This window comes from Tasmannia lanceolata, unplaced genomic scaffold, assembly GCF_043159265.1.
Source record: "Tasmannia lanceolata isolate RefF3 unplaced genomic scaffold, GAP_Taslan_0.1 ptg000011l, whole genome shotgun sequence".
NCBI classification, from domain to species: Eukaryota; Viridiplantae; Streptophyta; class Magnoliopsida; order Canellales; family Winteraceae; genus Tasmannia; species Tasmannia lanceolata.
The window spans coordinates 11,872,458-11,889,232 of NW_027518688.1; the positions used below are offsets into that span (position 1 = coordinate 11,872,458).

The 16,775-nt window shown below is 36.7% G+C and overlaps 1 protein-coding gene across 1 annotated transcript; it reads right to left on the reverse strand.

Annotated features, from left to right (window-relative positions):
- Positions 1–6,643: 6,643 nt before the first annotated feature.
- On the reverse strand, positions 6,644–15,920 carry LOC143885874 (uncharacterized). Its single transcript, XM_077389920.1, has 3 exons — positions 15,812–15,920; positions 15,542–15,724; positions 6,644–6,987 (listed from the first exon to the last, which is right to left on the reverse strand). Exons 1-3 carry the CDS (start codon positions 15,918–15,920, stop codon positions 6,644–6,646), a joined length of 636 nt encoding a protein of 211 aa, XP_077246035.1.
- Positions 15,921–16,775: the final 855 nt, after the last annotated feature.

The following is a 16,775-nucleotide window of genomic DNA, read 5'->3' on the forward strand; positions in this document are numbered from 1 at the left end:
TGATAAAGCTCTCCATTTACGTGGATGATCCTGAGATCAGCGTGTGGGGGCCCGTCCCGCCGCCTCTCTCGGATCGGGGTCCACAAATGGTCAAATGTAAAAGTCATGTGAGAAATCACACAGAAGTACAGTCACATAGAAGTATAGCCGTAGGTCTAATAATAAATATTGTTGGTGGCTATATTTTATATAAGGTACTAGAGAGTATTAATTATCTTATAGATGTTGCCTAATACTCCTCCTTTACTAATACCGGACGGGAGTCTAATGTTGATCTCTGTCGCATATGCCATTATTGTTGCAACCAGTGTCATGCCAGCGTCCATAGCTGTTGCGACCATCACAGTGGATTCCATTAAAAAGACTAACGAATGTTTCCTATGTACCTACATATAGCATATACTTGCATACAATATGTGCTCTAAACAGCATAATGCTCACATGTACGAACTTTGAATAAAGTAGGTTCCATTTTATATCTTATATCACTAGATTTCTTTTCTATATTAGAAATAAGAGAGTATAAATTATGAGTATTAGAAGACACTAATATTTCCTCGTCTAAGGAAAAACAAGTAAGAAATAATAAATTTAAGGAGCATTAATTATCAGAGCCCCAATGTATAAGGAGATTTTCTAGATGTGTGTGTGTGTGTGTGTGTGTGTGTGAGAGAGAGAGAGAGAGAGAGAGGGGTGGGGAGTGATATGAGCGAACTGAGAAAGACATGTTAAGAGAATTATAACTGTATTTAATTTCCATTACTGTACCATTGCCGAATTACTTAGGAGGGCTTCATTTTTTTATGGGTATGCTGGGGTTAGGCGGACTCCTACAAGTATATTAAATAAAGAAAGATGACACAATAGCTAGAGCAACACCACTACCCAATCCTTAGAACAACGTCTAAGCAAGAGGGCAGAACAACCAGGGTCATGATACCCTTGAACTCAAACAAGCAAGAGAAAAGATAATACATCTTGTGACTAAACTTCCTTATTCTCTAGCTCTTCCTGAACTTTTGAACTTTGACGGAGGTGTTCTGTTTTCTTTGGTTGAGGGTGTTCTTCTTCACCAGCTTCCTCTATTGACTCTTCTTTGGAGGAGGAGTACTCAGTTTTAGACCCAAGCCTTTCCTCGATCTCTATTGACATTGATTCCTTTTATGGATCATCCTCCTGGACTGTTGTAGAATCTGTCTTATCATTTGATGATTCATTGTAGTTGGATTTATCTGCCCCAGGTTTGCTTCAGTTGAATGATTCTCCACTCTTTCATCTGAGCTTTTATGGTTGACCGGTCTCCGTTCTTTCTTTTTGTGCTCTTCAACTTCTGGACTGGCTTTTGGGCAAGAAGAGTTCGAATGATTGAAGGTGTTGCACTGCTGGCATGATGGCGGTCTCCAATCATATTTTACTTTCTAATAGATCACCTCCAATGGTGAAATACCTTAAACTTGGGTTTTAATTAATAAAAGTAATTAAGAACCTTAATTATGATTAGTGTAATCAAAGTTCAACTTAGCAACTAATAAGTATTAAAGAATCCAAAGGACAAAAATGCAATAAGTATAAATGCCCTAAGGGCAATAATGGCTTTTTTTGTGTAAAAATGAATAATACAATATCTGCATTTCACTTGAGTTAGAGAGAGAATTTGAGAGTGACTGCAGTTGGATAACCAACTATCATGAGCAGTTTAAGAAGTTTAACAAATATATAAACTTAAAATAAATAAAAAGAAAATCAAAGAAAAGCTTAGAAAAATAGAGAGAAAACCTAACCTTCACCTCCCTTATCCAATCCACAACCATCACCAACCTCACCATGACCCAAATCTTGCGCCTCTTGTGTTAGATCCTGTGAGTTTCCACCTTTACCCAGAGCAAATCGTCTCCATTTTCTTTCAAAACCCTCACTCGTCTTTGGTCCCTCTCCCTCTTTGAAGCGCCTCCTCCACATGCACTGTTCACCGGTGGAGGTGGGACCACCAGGTGTAAAATTTAATATATATATATATATATATATATATATATATATATATATATATATATATATATATATATATATATGAGAATAGTGTTCCTGCGCAGCTGCTCAGATAGCTTATCTGAGCAGCTGCTTCAAAAACTCATGTGGCCCATATTTTTGGGGTGATCCAAAGCATTCATTTGAAAGGCCCTTCCATGGATAGGATGTGTACCAAAAAGGGCTCATTTTTGGTACACACCTTATCCATGGAAGGGCCTTCCAAATGAATGCTTTGGATCACCCCAAAAATGTGGGGCCACATGAGTTTTTGAAGCAGTTCTCAGATAAGCTATCTGAGCAGCTGCACAGGAACACTTTTCTCATATATATATATATATATATATATATATATATATATATATAGAGAGAGAGAGAGAGAGAGAGAGAGAGAGAGAATAGTTCATGCGCTCGAGTGCACAAAACATGGTGGGCCCACATTTTTTGGGTGATCCTAAGCATTCATTTGAAAGGCCCCATCATAGATCATCCTAACCCTTCCATTTGTGGGGTAAAAAATGGGCAGATTTGTGGACAAACAGTATCTGTCCATCCCCCTCCCAAATGGACACCCTAAGATGATCCAATGGAGCTGATTTTTGGTACACACCCCATCCATGATGGGGCCTTTCAAATAAATGCCTAGGATCACCCTAAAAATGTGGGCCCACCCTTGTTTACTCTTGTTTCCTGCACTCGAGCGCAGATAAGCTATATGCGCTCGAGCCTATGAACCGTTTTCTCACACACACACACACACATATATATATATATATATATATATATATATATATATATATATAGAGAGAGAGAGAGAGAGAGAGAGAGAGAACTGTTCGTGCGCTTAAGCTCACCATTTTTTTGGTGCGCTTAAGCTCACCATTTTTTTGGTGCGCTTAAGTTGTTATAACGCCTCCCATTAGTTTAAATGTTTGGGTCCCGCTGGGTCCTGCTTAAGCGCACCAATGGGAGGCGTTATAACAACTTAAGCGCACCAAAAAATTGGTGCGCTTAAGCTCACCAACAGTTTTCTCATATATATATATATATATATATATATATATATATATATATATATATATATATATATATATACACACACACACTAGGGAGATACCCCGTGCAATGCACGGGTCAAGAAAAATGCATACTCTGTTTCATATACAATGCGTTGGGTTATTTCTCATTTCGAAAATGTAGTAGAAGATGGTATGTTAGAATATGAGGGCTAAATTTCTGTTTGTTATACAGCGAAATGCTATTCAAGGGTTGTGATTAGAATTCAATTTTTTGCAAGTGCCTGAAAGGTTTGAGGATGTAAATAGGTGACATTGGGAATGTTAGGCTGAAATTCATGGGGTTATACAATGTAAATATGCCGTCACGCATGCTTTTGGTGTGAGGATATTGCTGAATGTATAAACCAAAGTCAAAGAACAAAATCTGTCCTAATGATGATAGCGTATTAAAATTCCAGAGGTAAGTAATAGGCAACTTCAGTTACTTCTACACTAAACTCCAGGGACAGAGTAGCTGACAATCATGTTATCATAATATAATTTCAAAGCTAAATAATAGGCACCTTTACAGATATGAGAGGAAAATATTTACAATCATTTCATACATTCTTATTTGAAAACGGTTTTACATACAGCTTTCTATGAAAGCACTTTGTACATTACGTACTATGTACATTAGGAAGCCACCACTATTCCTTTCTTTCCTTAGGTATTGAAGTGTTCATTTTTGGTAATTTAAAGTATCATCTCCCATCTTCCTGTAAGTAAAAACGCTTCCAAAAGTACTTGCTCATCAGTAATAATTGTATCTTCTTCTGGTAGAACATCATCAACATTTACTGTTGAAGGAAAATGAAGGAAATAAAAAATTAGAAACTTGAGATATCTTTTGACGGTGGTAGGAACCTTTTAACTTGGAGAAACTGCAGGTAAGGTACTTGTAGAAGTTGGACATTTTATGTGGATGAAAGTATTTCTTCAACGGAAAGATCGATAATTTAAAACTTACAGAGAACTAACAATCTTTTCCCTTTTGTTTCCCGCTAATTATTTGGTGTGGATCTTTTGTATTTGGTTCGGATGTATCTATAACAATGTAAAAAAAATATTTAATATTATTCGGATTGCATTTATGTTTTGTAAGCATATAGATTTTACCTTGCTTTGAAGAACTTTCAGTAGGTAATACATCCGATCGGGTTCTCTTGTTTGAAGTAGATGGAGTTTCATGGTGGGCAGGCAAGGGAGCACCTAAATCTGGTGTATTTAGGGCAGAAATATCATTGCCAGCATGTGCTGTAGGAGTACCTGAAATAATGTTTTCTTAAAAAGTTTGGTGCTATAGTGCATGTAAACATTGATCTTCGTAGTAGATCATAATTTAATTTCCATTAGTGACTACCTATAATTAATTCCAGCAGGGCATGACTTTCTTCTGTGCAATCAACATCAATAATTGAATGCACAGCCGTGGTTGAAGAATCTGTTGTCATAAACTAGATCTTTTGGGCCGAGATGATGAAAACGTAATTCTGACCAATGTGCTCTTGAAATATACGATTCACGAGTTCGATATCAGCACCCTTTCCATAGTGGGTAAAAATAGAAGTTATCAGTACTCTATACTATTGTAATCTATTGCATACTTAAAAATACTGAATTCAAACATACCTCAAGTATTAGCGACTTAAAGTCGGCGGGCAAAAGTCCTATAATATGACGGGCTTCATCGTTAAATAAAGTGAAATCTTTCGCACCAGTCCCGTCGGCGACCTTTATCTTTATGAGATATCTGGGTGATTTATTCAATCAGTTAGAAAGAGTTACTAACAGATGTTGTTGAAACTACTTATCTAATTGATGTTGGTAATGCCTATACCTTAGAGTAGATGTATCGCTCTCAAAGCCGCAAACGTTGCATTTGATCGTACCAGCTATTCTTGGAACTTTTTTGAAGCATGACATACATGCAGCATAGCAGAACAGTTGATCTGCATGTATGTACAATAGTGCAGCAGTAATTCTATAGAAGCCCGCCTACAATTCAATGGAATTGTTTCAATTAGAGAACTCTATAAACATCAGTATGTGAAGATGGAAATAAATAAAGAATTTAGCAGGGCTGTAGATGGTTTTGGTCTACAATTTGTGTTGCTCGTCTAGTTCTGCTATAGAAATTGTTCTTGCTACTGGTAAAGCAGATGCAACAGTTGCCGGTGCAGAAGAGGATAGAATTCTTCTTATGAATGAATTATCATCTCTATGTGAAGTTAACCTGAAAAGAAAGTAATTTATTTGTTTCAATATATAGAAGGTGAGGTAAAATCACTTAGTAAGGAAACCTCTCAATGTTGAATACCAATTAGACACTTCTTCTCCACCAACACGCATTGGATTGATTGCAATTCAAGTATATACCGTACTTGATAATGAACGGCCTATAATATGCAATAGGTAAGAAGGTTAGTAAATCATAAAGAGAGTAACATATAGTAATGACTCATGAATTTGATATGTACCTTGGTAGTCAGCAATTCGAATTGCCTTAGCCATGATAATAGTGTGCAACGGTGGACGGAATATAGAGCCTTCGCCTATTTCCTATGATACTAACTCAATTTTGTCCCCCCATAGAGTTAGGACAAGAGGATGGTTGCTGGAAGTTGGAAAATTTAAGCAAATGAAAGTAAATATTGATAAGAATGTCATTGAATTAAGGGAAAGAGAGCGGAAAAATATATATACACGTAGTACCTTTCGTCAATCAACAGTAAGTCCTTTTTCAAAATGAATCTGTTGTTTCTTGTTTTCACAAGATGTGAATTGCTAATGTATAGCAAGATTCCAAGAACATCTTTATGTCAACAGATCAAGAAAGAGTTATATTAGAAAAACACCATGTAATGATAAATGCAGTTGTTTTTGTTTTGTTTTTAAAGACCTAATATTAACAATATTTGAGAACTATACCTAGTAACCTTGTTGAGTACTGTGACATCTCAGATGCATCCTTCAGTAAGATGAAATTGTAACCGACCGCCATTGCCTCCCCATCAAATGGAACTACGGCTGTAAATCTAGTGGAGCGCAATTCAAATCGATGATCTGCAATCTTGAACGATGGATTTACCTCTCTTGCGGACACACATCTGATTTCATAAAAGACATCTTCTTCCAGGAGGCCTCTATATCTATCAATGTCATCATTGAACAGCGTCCACTGGATTTCCTCTTTCTGGTAAGGAACCAAAGTAATTATAGTTTCAAAAAAATAGGTAAGTCAATGTTAATTAATTTTAAAATTTATACCTATGTAGTTTAGAACATGCAACTATTGTCAGGAAGGTTCAACATACCATTTGATCTGCTAGTATGATGGTACAAATTCGACCAGTACTTTGGGGTCGTTGTAGTCGTGAATAGCAAGTATTTGCTTCACTCGGCATTTGATATTTAAAAAAGGTAATCCTGGGTGGATGTACGTAAATGGGATATGCATCTTGCAACATCGTAGTTGTTGTATGTACAAAATTTCTGAATGCATATGAAAGAATATAATAGCAAGGAAGTAAAAAAAAAATACTTACATTTTCTATTGATCAGAGTGCTTGAAACAATTCTTTGAAAACAATATTTCTTGTATGTTCTTTTTTAGATAATAGGATCTTAACACGTGCCCGAGAAGTAGCGCGTGAAAGAGCAACGTAAAGTTGTCCATGAGTAAAAACAGGCTTAGGCAAAAAAATACCAACTTTTGATAATGTTTGGCCTTGGCTCTTATTTATAGTCATAGCAAAGGCAAGCTTCAAGGGGAACTGTCTCTTGTTTAATATAAACGGCCATTTATTGGTAGATGGGGACATTATAATTCGTGGGATGCAATTTATTTCACCCTTATTAGTTCTTGTGATAATACTTGCTCGAATTGTACGCCTCTCTAATCCTAGAACAATCAGCTGGTTCCATTGCATAATCCTACAGATGGATTTATATTCCGGAGAAGTATGATAGGGACACCAACCTTTAGTTGCAAGCAATGGCTCGCTATTCCATGGTGAAATAAACAAGAGGAGGGGTGAATTGATTTTAACACTAAATTAGGCCGTTTGCAAATTTAATTAGTGACCCTAATTTGAATTTTCTTCTCTAGATTAGATTTTTGGTTAGATCAAGTAAGATTAGAAACAAATGAAATACCAAACCAAATGACAAGAATGAAAGTGCAAGAAGAGGAAAGAACACACCGATATAGTGGTTCGGGCAAAGCCCTACTCCACTCTTCTTAAGATCGCCTTAAGGTTTTCCACTATGCGAGACCTCCACGATGCCCGGCTCCGAGGCGATTACACTTCCAAGGGATATTAAATAAGGATGCCCTTACACCTTTACATCGACTCTCCTTCTTCGCCGAGTTCTAAGCGATTGCTCTCTAGGGTATTACAATAGGATGCCCTAGCCACCTTTACAAGAATAGAAGAGAAATAGCTTGGCTTCTTCTTGAAAGCTTGATGCTCTTTGTAGTCCCTTGATTGCTCTTCAATAGTGGTTGCAAGTGAAAGCTCTAAATCCCAACTCAATAGATTTGCAAGTGCAAGACAAGTTTGGGGAGAAAAACAAAATCCAAAGCTCAAATGGGTTGCAAGTTTTCTTGAATGCTTAAGGAAGTTTTTCAATTGTTCAAGAGAGAGGAAAATAATCCTCTTGATGTTGTATATATAGCATTTTACAAAATATGACCGTTTGGGGGTGTTGATATAAAAAACTACAAATTAATTCAAATCCCAACGGCTATATTTTGGTCTATCGCGAGGTTCTCAGAGTTCCGAGAACCCTTCTCGGAGCTCCGAGAAATTCTCGGAGCTCCGAGAAATTCTCGGAGTTCCGAGAGAACGACCAGAAGATGGAATTTTTCTATTGGACCATTTCTCGGAGTTCCGAGAAAATGGCCAGAAGCTACTGGTACATTTCTCGGAGTTCCGAGAAAATGGCCAGAAGCTACTGGACCATTTCTCGGAGTTCCGAGCTCGGAGCTCCGAGAAGCCTAAAAATCAGCAGATTTTGTGTTTTTATTGCTTGTTTGATTTTTGGCTTTTGGAACTCAAACCCTATGATAATTTTGGAATGTTTATGAGGGTCTCAACATGTTGGTCCACCACATAACCATTCACTAATCCATTTTAAGTTCTTAAGTGTGTTTGAAAAACTCTTTTAAAAACACTTTGCCGTGTCTTGGAAATTTAAAGAGAAAGGATGTACAATGATACCTATGTAACCTTCAACTTCTCTTTAGTCTTGGTCTTCAATTGATCTTCCATCTTTTGTATGCTTGCTTGAGAGATGATGTGAGCTCCACTTAGCTCATTTGACTCTTGTGTTGGTACGTCTTCAAGCATGACCATATAGTGTGTTGGTTTCTTCAGTAATCAATCCTATCTTAAACACAACACTTTAAGGCAAATTGATTAGTATTCAATAACACAATCAATTATGTTTAGAATCATCAAAACAAGATAGGAGAGTAGACCCTTGGGCTTACAAACTCCCCCTTTTTTATGATGACAAACAAAATTGAATATGAGGTGTGTGTGGAGTGACATAGTAGGCAAGTGAATGCTGGAACTCCCCCTCAATATATGCACATAGATAAATTATAACAATTAAAAGCATATGGTGCATATAGTCAATTGAATAGATAATCAATTTCAAACTTCTCCCCCTTTTGTCATCGACAGAAAGGATGAACTAAAATGTACAGTAATTTAGGAGTAAATGAAGATTAAGTTAGGTACTCCCCCTAAATTAATGCTTATGGTATAAAAATATTTAGCCAAGTAATGCACATATACCTGTTCATGATCGAGATGTTGACAAATGTCAAATTGTTAGGTATTTTTAATTAAAGTGAAGGTACTTCTCCAACTTAGAAAACTAAGAAGGCTAAGAGTACCAACTGAGTGATTTTTAAGATTCATATTTGACATCTCATTCATGCAGATACTACCAAACAAAGATGATATATATAAATACTATATAGATAAGCTGGTGAAAGGCACAAAGTATTTATTTGGCAATTTCTTTGACTTGATATGCACTCCAAATGTTTAAGGCACTTCGGATATAACATATTCTATCATCACTAAGGGGTTTTGTAAAGATATCCGCCAATTGATCCTCAGTATTGATATATTTTAAGCAAATATCCCATTTTTGTGAGTGATCTCTAATGAAGTGGTGCCTAATCTCAATAACAAAGGGCTTTTGCGCAAATAGATCGGTAGATGAGAGGGCCCATTTTCTTCATCCCCAACTAGCGCAGCCACAAAGGTTTCTTCGCCCTTCTTGACTCCCTTGACAAGCTGCAAGGCGGATAAAGTGGGCACACTAGTCTTCACATTAACAGTTGGAGTGTTGTATGGGGTTATTTGTCAAGCTTATAGCACTAGTATTGTCATATTGGATGAGAATATTTTCCATTTTAATTGCATAGTCCATCAATGTGCTTTTAATCCATAGGACTTGTGCACAGCAAGCTCCAGCTGCCACATATTCTGCTTCTGTTGTGGACAGAGCTACTGAATTTTGTTTCTTGCTAAACCATGAAACAAGTAATTTTTCCAAGAATTGACAAGTCTCACTAGTGCTTTTCCTATCCACTCTACATCCAGCAAAGTCTGCATCTGAATATCCAATGAGAGTGAGGGCAGATGATCTTTCATACCATAGTCCCAGACTTTGGGTTCCTCTTAAGTACTTGAAGATCTTCTTGACTGCCGATAGGTGAGACTCTTTTGGATCCGATTGAAATCGAGCACAGAGACAGACAGTAAACATAATGTCTGGTCTGCTGGCTGTCAAATAGAGTAAGTTACCTATCATACCCCTATACATCTTTTGATCTATATATTTGCCAAATTCATCATTTTCTAGCTTAGCAGTTGTACTCATGAGAATTCTTGATGTCTTACTGCTATCCATGCCATACTTCTTTAGTAACTCCTTTGTATACTTTTCTTGATTTATAAATATCCAATTTTGGTATTGTTTAATTTGGAGTCCTAAGAAGTAGGTTAACTCACCCATCATGCTCATTTCAAATTCATTTTTCATTAGAGTTGCAAATTCATCACACATTTTTTGATTAGTTGAGCCACAGATGGTGTCATCTACATAGATTTGTACAAGGAGGATATCTTGATTTTCTCTTTTGATAAATAAAGTTTTATCCACCTTTCCCATCTCAAATCCTTTTTCCACCAGAAAAGTGCAAAGCCTCTCATACCAAGCTTTAGGAGCTTGCTTTAATCCATATAAAGCTTTATCAAGCCTGGAGACATGATTTGGATGTTTGTAGTCCTCAAAACCTGGAGGTTGCTCAACATATACTTCCTCTTGGATATAGCCATTTAGGAAGGCACTTTTGACATCAATTTGATATAATTTAAATCCTTTATGAGATGCATATGCCAAGAGTATCCTAATAGCTTCCATATGGGCAACAGGAGCAAATGTCTCATCATAGTCTATTCTTTCCTCCTGAATGTATCCTTGGGCTACAAGCCTAGCTTTATTTCTAGTGATAATTCAATTTTCATCCAATTTATTTCTATACACCCATCTCGTGCCAATGACTGGATGATCACTGGGTCTAGGTACTAGCCTCCACACCTTGTTCCTTTCGAATTGACTTAACTCTTCTTGCATAGCCATCAACCAATATTCATCATTTTCGGCTTTCTTGATGGACTTAGGATCTAATTCGGATAGGAACGCCAAGTTATTGCTCACACTACGATAGTATGATCTAGTTCTTACCGGCGATGTGGCATCACCTAAGATTTGGGATTCAGGATGATCTACCAATATTCTCCTATCCCTAGGCAATGAGTCATCATCTTCATTTTCTACTTCCTCATTAGGCAATGTATTACTTGTAGATGCATGGGAAGGAACATTTGTCTTAGGTAATAGATGTTCAATAGGTTCATCCTCATCATGTGGCATTTCTTGAGGTGTTGGCTCTCTCTCATCAAATGTCACATGCATGGATTCTTCTACAACTAGAGTTCTTCTATTAAATACTCTATATGCCTTGCTATGTGAAGAATACCCTAAGAATATGCCATCATCCGACTTCTTATCAAATTTGTGTAAATTATCTTTAATATTCAAGATGAAGCATTTATAACCAAACACTCTAAAATAGCTTATATTTGGTTTCAAGTTTTTCCAAAGCTCATAAGGTGTTTTTCTTAGAAATTGACCTTATATATACCCTATTTATGATATAGTAAGCGGTGCTAACCGCCTCTGCCCAAAAGTATCTAGGGAGATCATTTTCATGCAACATAGTTCTAGCCATTTCTTGGAGGGTTCGGTTCTCTCTTTCTACAACCCCATTTTGTTGAGGTGTCCTAGGTGCCGAAAAATTGTGTTTGATGCCATGTTCATTACAGTAAGTGTCAAAATGTACATTTTCAAATTCCGTTCCATGGTCACTTCTAATGTAAGATATGGCAATACCTTTTTCATTTTGTATTTGATTACACAATTTAAGAAAATTTTCATAGGTTTCATTTTTATGTGCTAAAAATATGACCCATGTAAATCGTGAGTAGTCATCCACGATGACAAACACTTACCTTTTTCCACCTAAGCTACTTGTCTTCATTGGTCGAAAAAGGTCAATATGAAGTAGTTGCAAGGGTAGGTGGTTGAAATCATATTTTTAGGGGCAAATGAGCTTTTTAATTGTTTTCCTAATTGACAAGTTCTACAAATGTGATCTTTGGTGTATTTGAACTTAGGCAATCCTCTAACAATTTCTTTTGAGGAGAGGGTCGAAATGAGATCCATTCCGGCATGACCCAACCTCCTATGCCACAACCAAGAATCTTCACTAATGGCATTAAGACAAGTCACATTTTGGAGTCTAAGATCATCTAGTCCAATAGTGTAAATGTTATTGTCTCTAGAACCTATGAATTTCACTTCTCCATCTATCTTATTTTTAACAATGCATTTGTCGGGGTTGAAGACTACTTTAAAACCATTATCACATAATTGACTAATACTAATAAGATTATGGGATAAGCCATCAACATAAAGCACATCATGTATGGGAGAGGTAGAGTTACCTATGGTGCCTTCTCCTTTGACTTTTCCTTTCTTCTCATCTCCAAAGGTAACATATCCACCATCCTTGAGTGATAGGGATGCAAATTGAGTGAGGTCTCCGGTCATATGTCTAGAGCATCCACTATCAAGGGACCATGTATTCTTCTTGTTATGGCTTTTAAGGCATACCTACATATGAATAGGCAAGTGAGATCCTTTCGGTACCCAAATCTTCATAATCTTGCTATGTTCATTTATTTTCACTTTAGAGTTCAATTTGATTTTATCTTGTTTAGCATGCATGCAAGCAACTTTATAATGACCTTCTAAACCACAATAAAAGCAAGTTTTGGTACTACTAGAAGAAGCCTTTACAAGTTTGTTTTTATAGTTGGATATTGTAGTATTCCATTTGTGTCCAAGTCCACTTTTATCATGTGGCATTCTTTGAATGTTAACAAGCCTATCCAATTTCAATGAACTATGTTCAAAATTTTCAAATAGTTTCTTTAGTTCATCATATTCAAAAGATAGTTTACTATTTTCATGCTTTAGCTTGTTGTTTTCAATAGAAAGTTCTTGACGATTTTTATTTAAGATTTTGATAGAAGCATTTAAATCATGAATTTCAACTTTGTATTTTTCATTTTCATCCTCTAAAAATTCATGGTCTTTCTTTAACCAACCAAATTCTTTTGTCATGTTAGAGAGAGAATTTTCAAGTGATGCATTTTTATCAAATTCAATCTTAAGTTCATCATGTGCATTTTGCAAGGAATCTAGAACTTCTTTTAAAACAATGACATTATTTAAAGTATTTGCCTCTTGATTGTCGTTTGTTGAGGCCATGAAGCAAACGTTTCTTGCAATCAAGCAATCTTCTCCAGCATTTTGTTCGCCTTCACTTTCAATTTCCTCATCCCATGTGGCGGTCATTCCTTTCTTGCCTTCTCTTCTCTTGAAACAGTTGTTTGAAGAAGGCTCATTCTTGAGTGGACAATCCGGGTGAATGTGTCCAAGCTTCTTGCATCCATAGCATCGGGGTTGAGACGATCCATCACCGAGCTCTTCTTTCTTCTTGAATGGAGGATTGGTCATTCTATTTTTCATGCCTCCCATGTTCCTTTGCAAGAATTTGATCCTTCTTGTTAGGAGGGCAACTTCATCTTCCATGTCTTCCTTTGCATCTTCATTGTCACATACATTACAAGCAAAAGCACCTCCTTTTCCTTTTTAAATTTTAGTCTCAATTTCGGGTGCTTTTGTTTTGAAAATTATTTCATGGGTTATCAAGGACCCTATTAGTTCATCTAGGTTCAATGTATTCATGTCCTTGGCTTCGGTGATTGCGGAGGTTTTGGATTCCCATGACAAAGGTAGGGATCTAAGGATTTTGGTCACTAAATCTCTATTTGAAAATTGCTTTCAGTCCCCTTAATCCATTTACAAGGTTCGTGAATCTAGTGTACATGTCGGCAATAGTTTCATCGGGTGTCATTTGAAAGAGTTCATATTGCCTAAATAAGTGATTCATTTTAGATTCTTTGACTTGGTTGGTTCCCTCATGGGTGACTTCTAAGGTGTCCCAAATTTCCTTAGCCGAATTCAAATTTGACACTCTATTGAATTCTCCGGTAGACAAAGCACAAATTAGGGAATTCATGGCTTTAGCGTTGTAGTTTGAGGCTTGTTGTTCAGCTTCGGTCCAATCATTTAGATTTCTAGTGGGTAATATATATTCATTATTAATTGCTCTCCACATTTGGTAATCTTGGGTTAAAAAGATTTTCATTTTGGTTTTCCAAAATCCATAGTTTGTTCCATCAAAGTAGGGTGGCCTAGTGTTTGAGTAACCTTCATGGTGTTGAGGATGATTTGCCATTTTAGAATCTTTACTCTAGACCGGTTAGGGTTTTAAAAATTAGAGACGGGGCTTTGATACCAATTGAAATAAACAAGAGGGGGGTGAATAGATTTTAACACTAAATTAGGCCTTTTGCAAATTTAATTAGTGACCCTAATTTAAATTTTCTTCTCTAGATTAGATTTTTGGTTAGATCAAGTAAGATTAGAAACAAATGAAATACCAAACCAAATGACAAGAATGAAAGTGCAAGAAGAGGAAAGAACACACCGATATATAGTGGTTCGGGCAACGCCCTACTCCACTCTTCTTAAGATCGTCCTTAAGGTTTTCCACTATGCGAGACCTCCACGATGCCCGGCTCCGAGGCGATTACACTTCCAAGGGATATTAAATAAGGATGCCCTTACACCTTTACACCGACTCTCCTTCTTCGTCGAGTTCTAAGCGATTGCTCTCTAGGGTATTATAATAGGATGCCCTAGCCACCTTTACAAGAATAGAAGAGAAATAGCTTGGCTTCTTGAAAGCTTGATGCTCTTTGTAGTCCCTTGATTGCTCTTCAATAGTGGTTGCAACTGAAAGCTCTAAATCCCAACTCAATAGATTTGCAAGTGCAAGGCAAGTTTGGGGAGAAAAATAAAATCCAAAGCTCAAATGGGTTGCAAGTTCTCTTGAATGCTTAAGGAAGTTTTTCAATTGTTCAAGAGAGAGGAAAATAATCCTCTTGATGTTGTATATATAGCATTTTACAAAATATGACCGTTTGGGGGTGTTGATATAAAAAACCACAAATTAATTCAAATCCCAACGGCTATATTTTGGTCTGTCGCGAGGTTCTCGGAGCTCCGAGAACCATTCTCGGAGCTTCGAGAAATATTCTCGGAGTTCCGAGAGAACGGCCAGAAGATGGAATTTTTCTACTGGACCATTTCTCGGAGTTCCGAGAAAAATCTCGGAGTTCCGAGAAGCCTAAAAATCAGCAGATTTTGTGTTTTTATTGCTTGTTTGATTTTTGGCTTTTGGAACTCAAACCCTATGATAATTTTGGAATATTTATGAGGGTCCCAACATGTTGGTCCACCACATAACCATTCACTAATCTATTTTAAGTTCTTAAGTGTGTTTGAAAAACTCTTTTAAAAACACTTTGCCTTGTCTTGGAAATCTAAAGAGAAAGGATGTACAATGATACCTCTGTAACCTTCAACTTCTCTTTAGTCTTGGTCTTGAATTGATCTTCCATCTTTTGTTTGCTTGCTTGAGAGATGATGTGAGCTCCACTTAGCTCCTTTGACTCTTGTGTTGGTACGTCTTCAAGCATGACCATATAGTGTGTTGGTTTCTTCAGTAATCAATCCTATCTTAAACACAGCACTTTAAGGCAAATTGATTAGTATTCAATAACACAATCAATTATGTTTAGAATCATCAAAACAAGATAGGAGAGTAGACCCTTGGGCTTACACAGTGAAGTTTAGAGAATGTAAATATCCAGGTGTTGGTACGAATTGCATACCCCAGGGTTCGGTTCTATCAGTAGTAGCCGAGTCGGCACTAAAATATGTTTTTGTTTCACCAGGTAACATGTCCAACATCTGTAAGTTGATGTGATCGACATCATCATTCCTTGGAGCTAATATCGCTCGTTGTTCGAGGTAGCTGTCTTCGTGCAACTTGTATGGGAAGTCAATATAAATCTCTGAAATTAATCGTATTACGCCAGAATTATCGTCATCTTTGACCATATCATCAGGGATAATTATTCAATCTGTTTCTGTGTGAATACCTATAGAATTCATCGGAACGTGGCCGTTTCCAACTTCAAGAACCCAAGCTGCAAAAGTAGACATGTCACGATTCTCTATTGATGTTGACTGCTCTTCAGATAAGCGCATATTTCTGATCAAATAATGCAATTTGCAATGGGACCACAAGTAAGATTTCACCAAGCAAGCAGCTACAATTACTTGTCGACTAGCCTTGGGAATGACAGGAGTATTTGCCCAAAATCGCCTCCTAGCACAATCGTTTTCTCTCCAAAAACTTTTGACCCAACGTCAGTTGATGTATTTTTTAATAAATCTTTGAATGTTCGGTCTATAGATTCAATTGCATACCGATGTATAATCGTGCAGGTAGAAGTGTCACTTAGTTCAAGTGGGATTTTAAAACGTGAATGAGCAGTACGACCACTTGGTAGTAATACTGCAGCTATACCTGAGGAAGCTACAGTTAATGCTATTTTTTCACTATTGTGAAACTTATATATCAATGTTTTACACAAATATGTTTTACCTGTGCCGCCGCTTCCATATACAAAGTAGAAACTATTTTTGCACTATTGCGCAACTTATATATCATAGGAGTCAATTACTGCATCAAAGATTTTCAATTGTTTGACGTTTAAACTTTCATGTAAATGTTGAAACTCAGTCAGTGCCTCAATTTGATCGTATTTTGATTCTTCCCAAATTAGTCTGTTTTCATATTCATGGTTGTGAGTTTTCTTTGGCAGTGGTAGAGGAGGTTAATCTGAAAGACTTTTTCCATTACAATTGAGAATGCTTTCTATTTCTTCAAGTACCATATTCTGTATCACATCTGGAGATAATAATAACATTGGATTTTGTAAATGTCTTTGAGTTCTTAATTGTAAGTCTTCTGAAAGAGCTTCATAGTAGGTTTCCCATAATAATAATGGGTTTGTTACATTGCATGATATCAAAATCGATGCAAACAAATGGCGAAGA